Below are 7,272 nucleotides of genomic sequence, written 5' to 3'. Positions count from 1 at the left end.
TATATATATATATATATATATATATATATATATATATATAAAATCTGTATCCACAGATTATGTCATGCATATTATACTTCAAATGCATGCCCATGTTTCTCAGGTTGTGTGTGTGTGTGAGTGGAGCATATGGGTCCTGCTGGTAGTCCATATGGGTTGCTGACTGGTCATTGTGCTGTTTTCTATGCTCCAGTGGTGTGTGCATGATGTCTTCTTAGGATCAGGTCATTGATGTGGACCTCATCTCTGTTCCTTCTCTCAACAGGCGATGCCCGCCAACTGGGGCGAAGCAGCAGGGTACAAGGTGAAAGGTTTAAGAAACTTTTGTTGATGAATAATGGCGGTCTGACCTTCTAATGATCATCTTCATTCATTTCTAACCCAGTATTATTTTCACTTGTCTGTCTCGCTCTCTCTCTGTTCCTTTCTCTGCATGTTCCTCACCTTTTTTCTGTGGCTCTGTTCAGGGAGAAAAAGGTCAGAAGGGAGAGCTCGGTCCACAGGGTCTCACAGGCACTCCAGGGAGGGATGTAAGTGTTTTTTCTTTCCTTTTTTTTCTTTTGTTCTCATTTACTTTGTTATATAGAGTTTCTGTAATTAAAATGAGTGAAGTGTATTTCAGGCATGATTTGCTGTAAGGTTAAGTCAGACAGCTAGCTTGGAATATATATTGTCAGTACAATAAATGCTAAAGTCAGAATGCACTCACAAACACACCAAAACACATACACACACATATCCACTTACACAGGCACTTTTATCAGGCTAAGAGTGGATATTCAGTAAACTTATATGGTATTACTCTTTAAGCTCGGACTCCCATTGATATCTCCTCTCCCCCCTCCTCTCTCCCATGGCGTTAAGTCGGCCTGTTAATGCCTGTTAGATTAGGCTATGGCAACAAAGCTTGCACAATCAATGCTGCCTCATTGACTGTGCTGTTCGTCTCTCACACAGGCAGGCGCCTATTCAGGAAGACTTAAACCTTTTAATCTTCCCTGTTCAGCGCAGTGATCCTGTAGACGCATGAAAAGTTTTGAGGAACAAATTACAACGTGTGTGTGCTCTGAGATATTCCCCCGGTTTTCAGCATCAGACACACTCACATTTAGCTGTTCACCAGGCTAACTGCTTGTCGTGGACAGATGGATTTGGTGGAGGATAGATTTTTGTAAGCCTCCCATCCATCTGACATTGTGAATATGAATGTGCTTGTTGATGTGACTTGAATCAGACAGGCAGAAAATATTGCATATGCACTACTGAAGATAATACATCTTAGAGATTCTCCCTCTTTCTATTTCCAATGGTAAGATGTCAGACAAATTAGGGAAATCAACAAGTCTCTGAGAATTTATGAAGACATTTTGGAGATAGATTTCTGCAGAGCTTGCTTGATTATTCTGGTCTGACAGTGATGATGTCACTGACCCATACCGATGCTGTCACTTCTCTCTATGCCTGTCACCATCTTCCAGGGTCGAGGAGGGTCCGTCTGTGTGGTTGGCCCTAAGGGACAGAAGGTCTGTATGCATTAAGACCTAACAGTTCCTACCACCAACCTTTCTGTCACTTACATTCAGTCCAGTTTAATAGAGCTGTGTTGAACTTGTTTTCCAGGGTACCCCAGGTATGGTGGGTCCTGAAGGGCTGGCTGGGGAGCCAGGGAAGCCTGGACGTCCAGGCCTGCCAGGAGTTGGAAAGCCAGGCCTACCAGTAAGTGTACCTTTTAAATTAAAGAACTGTGGAAGAAAAAAATAGGCACTTATTGAATGGTGTCACTGATTATCTTAATGTTCTCCTCTTAAAGATGGCCTCAGTTTGACCAAAAAGTAGTTTTATTAGACAATGCTCTCAGAAGTGCAGGACAGGACTTGGCAGGACTCCTTCTTTAGGTGTAGCTTTCATTGCCCTTGACAGAAGCCTAAAAGGATCTTAAGAAAGGCATTTCAAAAGATTTATGTCCTTTTTCTTCCTGCCAGGGCCCTCCTGGTGAACCGGGTGGTGCAAAGGGAGATAAGGTAAGTTTACCCTTTTGCTCATTTCTACGGCATGTGAAAGTGATGAAGACTAATGACAACCAGGAGTATATGTACCCCAGGGGATACTTTTGCAATTTCCAAGGGGTACATGGATTCAAGTTAAATACAAATATATTTACTTTTCTTTACTATAGTTACCAGTAAGTAGCCGCTCAACCTGAGTCACTTTTAACACATTAACTCCACATGTAGCAATTTAGAGTGAATAAAAACAAGCATGTGAGCAACAAAAGTTGAAATAGTTATTTAGCAAATAACAATGGATAAAGAAAAAATATAGATTGATGGTTAAAATAGTTAGCTATAAGTAATGAAGGAACTCTTCAAATTCTTATCCAAAAGTAACAAATAAACAGTTGAAATTGTTAACCCAGATAAAAGTAATGATATAATTAGCTAAAAGAAATGGCTGACAGCTGAAATAATTAACTGACTTAGCTAAAAGTACTGAATCAACAAAACACTGGTTCTTAGTTTCCCAGCTTCTGTCAGTCCAACCCAAAAATGACATCCAGTATTAGAAACGTTAAAAACAAAGATGCTTTTTTGAGGATGATTTGCAGGGTAACTGTAACAGTATGACACACTAAGTGATTTGTGTTAACAGGGCGATGCAGGACCTGCAGGAGAAGATGGATTCCCAGGAGATCCAGTGAGAGACTCTTTTAAACACTGATTGTTATTCAGTAATGTATGCATGAGCTTCCAATAGACAGTGTTCTAACTGTGAACTCACACATCATCTGCTATTCTGCTGTTTTCATAGGGACCAAGAGGACCAGCAGGGTCTAAAGGAGAGAAGGTATAACGTTGTCTTTAAACTCTATCTGCATATCTGTGTGCTCTCTTGTTAAGATACTGTGTGTGTGTTCAATCTTTAGGGTGACCCATGCGAAGTGTGCCCTGTGCTGACTGCAGACATGGGAAACACAGTGGCTCTGCAAGGGAAGCCTGGCCCTAAAGGAGAGCCTGGGTTACCAGGGATAGGAGAGATAGTAAGTACAAGAGTCTGACAACTAATGTCAAATTGTAATGTATTCTGAACCTGCCCTTAATGTTCAGTTTAACATTTTTACAATCTTGCCACATGTTTTATTTGGGAGCTGTAGACACGGTCTGAATTGTAGCTGCGTGCGATCTGAGCCTTGAGCACTTGTTTGATAGTGTATTTATTTTATTTTTCTTATCATTCTGAGGGAAGGGAAGGTGTTTATTTCTACCTTAGGGTTGTACTTGCCCTTCTAATTCTCTGTGTTGCAGCAGCTCAAGGAGACAAAGCATGATATGCCGTCAAATTTTTATCCTCCATGGCAAAGGTCATTTTTTTGTAATATAATCTTAACATGTCTGTCTCTCTCTCTCTAGGGAGTCAGGCCTCAACATACTGTGCATTGTGTTTCTCTTTCTCTTCATTCTGCATCTTCCCACTTAGCCCAGCAGGTGGAATGGGGAATTATTTATGGGGGGGGGTATAAATCCAGAGCCTTATGAGATTCTGTGTGCAACGATTTCCAATAGTGCCAGCATCCATCTGTCATACCTGGTTAGAGCAGAAGGAGAAGAAGGCAGAGCAACAGAGAGGGAGAGTGAGATATGACCTCACTCTCATAAAGTTGAACTAACAACACTCTTACTTCTGGCTCATCCCTGCTCCTCTCTTTTCTTTCCTTTCTCCATATTTGCCAGGGGCCTCAAGGTGCAGATGGCAAGGCAGGACAGAAGGTATAGAAATCCCCCTCATTCATTTACAGCACATGGTTGATTCATATTCTGTGGAAGTGTGACCTATACACGCTCATCTGCATTCCCACACGTTCAGGTATGCTAACATCAGCAGTGCAGAAGGCTCTCTCCTAAAGCAGATGCAAGAGCAAACTACCTGAACTAAACTCTGCAAAACACAAGAGACTCCACACACACACACACACACACACACACACACACACACACACACACACACCACACCACCACACAACACACACACACACACACACACACACACACACACACAACACACACACACACACACACACACACACTCACACTCACTCAGCATTCCTACACACATATTAGTATGGCTATACGCATATGTGCATGAATGCAAACTTCCTACGCACCCACCCACTAACACATTGCTCATATACCCCTACATCTGCCTAATTGCAGTGACCAGTATGTTCGCAAAATCCTGCATCTCAAAGCAAACATGCTCGTCAGGGTGAGCTGGGACTAATTTGCTGTCCTGAATGTGTGTGTGTTTCTTGTTTGTTTTGGCAGGGAGAACCCGGATCAGGTGGCACCAAAGGAGAAAAGGTCAGCTCATTGTCTTTATTAGGCTTTAGATTAAACAGGTTCTTGTTTAGACTACCTTATTTACCTGTCAGGTAGATAGACTAGCATGAATTGCTAACTGTGCTTTGTTTTTCTTGCTAGAACTACACATGTAATTTTTACAGTAGCGTGAGTCGCAGCTGTCTTGTTTTTCCTTGATTGACACCTCATCTGAATTATTTTCAGACAATCTTTGACCTTCTTCTGATCTGCTCACTCGCTTTAGGGAGAGTCGTGTTCTGTGTGCCCCACTCTCGGAGAGTTACCCGCTAACCTCATGCCCAATGTTGCAACCCAAACCTTGCAACAGAAGGGAGAGAAGGGAGAGCCTGGGGTTGGACAGAAAGGAGACCAAGTAAGTCTATTGTAGTAAAAATTAATGTGATACTAGTGCTGAATAAAAAGCAGAGCATTTGAAATATTCATAAACACAACCAAGGTGAAAACAACACAGGTTTTTATCTTCTAATTGTTGGAGGATTTTGGTCTTACTGAACAATGGTACGTAACCCACAAGGTAGAAGAAAACCGATAACACCTTGTTTGACTTTATGTCTATTTCTGATTTGGTTTGTCAGTGTGTTTCCTTGCATGTGTGAACAATAATAAGCACCTTCAACAAAGCGATATATCGGCCACTTTTTTTGCTCCACAGGGGGAGCCAGGAAAGGAAGGATCACCTGGCCTTAGAGGAGAGAAGGTAAGTAACATAAAAAGAAACGGGACTGAGAATAGGTGACCTCAATAGCAGACCAGGCTTACATGAGGGGAACTCAGTAAGTTAGTGAATGGGATTCTTAATAGACTTCACGAGGAAGATAATCACAGCAGTGGCCAAAACTGTCTGCCACAGGGATTTTACTCAGCAGGGGAACTTATCAGTGAAAAGCGTAGGTAGTAAAAAAATAAGCCTAAATCATTTGACATGGCTGCCCGTAGGGTGCAGCTTACTATGAAATGTGAATTACCAAATTAAAAGATGCATCCTTTTTTACAAGTTTGTGAAATTCAGATACTGAAACTGGGTTTTTTTTCTGCTCGTGTATGCAGGGTAGTGCAGGCAGCAAAGGAGCTGATGGTAAGCCGGTAAGTTGAGATGCAGTTCTTTGAAATTGAAAGGCTCACTTCACATCCTGAGTTGGTGCTATTGTGAAATGAAATGTGTCCATTTGACAGGGAAAACCTGGACCAAGGGGACCCAGTGGCAAGGATGGACAGAAAGGCGCACAGGTAGGAGAATAATGCAGAGTGCAATGATGAGCTCTTGACAGCCTAGATTCCAGCCTTGTTACTCAATAATAAGTAATAATCGTCCAGTGTTGCTACACCTTGCTTGTTGGGATGTTGAACATCTTCTATGCGTTACTGTCATGATAGTTTTAATACTATATTTATCTTTTAACAGGGAGAGCAAGGGCTGCCTGGTCTTGGTCTCACTGGCCTAAAGGGTGAGAAGGTAAGCACAGGCATATGTATTGCTTTTTGCATCTTTTACCTTGATTGTCATGCACGCTAACTTTCCTGACTCCGTGCCCTTTCCTAGGGCGAGTGCGGCGTGTGCCAGCCAGCAGAGGTTGGCAGTGGACCTGCCGGTATCAAAATGCCTGAGGGAACAAGAGGCAAGCAAGGGGAACAGGGCCCTCCAGGGCCACCCGGACCTCCAGGTCTTGGAGCTGATGGCAAACAGGTGCGATTGCTCTGTAAGGAAAAGATAGCCATCAGAAGAATATCTAGAATCTAGAATTTATCGTAAAGCACATTGGCAGCTTTTTGGAATTAGGAACTTGCGTTGTCTTTCTTTAAATCACTGCCTTTTTGCAATTTAAAGCAAACCAATAAGATTGGTCAAAAGGGCTAGAAAAATTACTGATAGTATCCTTGCACACTAATACTGCAGACTGCAAGCACAGAGAAACACACAGTATGAAGTGTTAAGTGAAGAAAAGCCAGGGCCTCTCTAGACTTTCTTGGTCCTTCCTTTAGAGGGCAGCATGTTGCCCCTAAACTCAGGAGCAAAAGAACCAAAGACACTTCAATCCCAGCTGCTTGAACTGACATGAAATGATTTGGCTTCTTATCTTTGTACATCCTGTTTTGCACTGATAACTCACTTCATGTTGAAGTTTATTATATTAGTGACTTAGTGCCTCATCTTACTGAATGGTTTAAGTTGTAGACTGTTTAGATTTTTTTAGCACATTCATTTAGCTGTGCTTTATGTGATTACATATTACAGTATGTTATTGGGCTTTTATTGTTTATTATACTCATTACTGCACATTTGATTTTGTAAAACCTGAATGAAACGGCACAACTCGACTGATTGAGCACGGAACAGTACTGTAGCTTACAATCAAGCCCAAGAACAAGTAAATATCTACACTGCATACACCATTATGGATTATATTTATTCATCAGAATTATTAATAGAAATCACATTATATTAATGACAAAAATCCAAAGTAGCTTCTTGTGATCCTTTTTTGTTGCCACAGTGCAACAAAGACAAAGCAGCATCTCTGTGAGTGAAAAGTTTTAGATGCTAAAAGATTTCATCCCAAGGGCGTACCATCTTATAATTGTACAAAAAGGATATGCAGGGATTCTCTTCTTACCGCAGAATTGTTACTAAATATAATAAATCTCTGTTGGCTTCTGTCACCCCTCCCAATTACATGCTGTGTGCCTCTGTGGTTTGCTTTATGTCAATAGTTATTTTACCTGAATGGAAAGAGACTTGTACAGTACTTGCAGATGACTGTTGCAGAGTGTATGCATTTAACTGTTTGTTTTTGTATCTCACCTTCTACTTTCTTACACAGGGCCCGCCAGGTCTTGCTGGTGTAAAAGGAGACAAGGTAAATTTCCTGTTAAGGCCTCTTGCAGTCACTGCCTTACA

General features: G+C 41.6%; 1 protein-coding gene across 1 annotated transcript in view; it reads left to right on the top strand.

Annotated features, from left to right (window-relative positions):
- The window catches only part of col16a1 (collagen type XVI alpha 1 chain), a 61,924-nt gene that overhangs the window by 31,182 nt on the left and 23,470 nt on the right, over positions 1-7,272 (top strand). The window contains exons 12-28 of the mRNA XM_022747121.1: positions 266-304; positions 468-530; positions 1,479-1,523; positions 1,621-1,716; positions 1,983-2,021; positions 2,650-2,694; positions 2,809-2,844; positions 2,924-3,037; positions 3,729-3,764; positions 4,320-4,355; positions 4,600-4,728; positions 5,029-5,073; positions 5,424-5,459; positions 5,550-5,603; positions 5,779-5,829; positions 5,917-6,060; positions 7,196-7,231. Of these exons, the coding sequence (XP_022602842.1) occupies positions 266-304; positions 468-530; positions 1,479-1,523; positions 1,621-1,716; positions 1,983-2,021; positions 2,650-2,694; positions 2,809-2,844; positions 2,924-3,037; positions 3,729-3,764; positions 4,320-4,355; positions 4,600-4,728; positions 5,029-5,073; positions 5,424-5,459; positions 5,550-5,603; positions 5,779-5,829; positions 5,917-6,060; positions 7,196-7,231 (1,044 nt within the window). The remainder of the gene's footprint in view (positions 1-265; positions 305-467; positions 531-1,478; positions 1,524-1,620; positions 1,717-1,982; positions 2,022-2,649; positions 2,695-2,808; positions 2,845-2,923; positions 3,038-3,728; positions 3,765-4,319; positions 4,356-4,599; positions 4,729-5,028; positions 5,074-5,423; positions 5,460-5,549; positions 5,604-5,778; positions 5,830-5,916; positions 6,061-7,195; positions 7,232-7,272) is intronic.

The sequence above is a fragment of the Seriola dumerili genome, unplaced genomic scaffold (genome assembly GCF_002260705.1).
Source record: "Seriola dumerili isolate Sdu_G_001 unplaced genomic scaffold, Sdu_1.0 BDQW01000110.1, whole genome shotgun sequence".
Lineage (NCBI taxonomy): Eukaryota > Metazoa > Chordata > Actinopteri > Carangiformes > Carangidae > Seriola > Seriola dumerili.
Note: the sequence above shows the minus strand (reverse complement) of the source record. Positions and strands in the feature narration are given on the sequence as shown.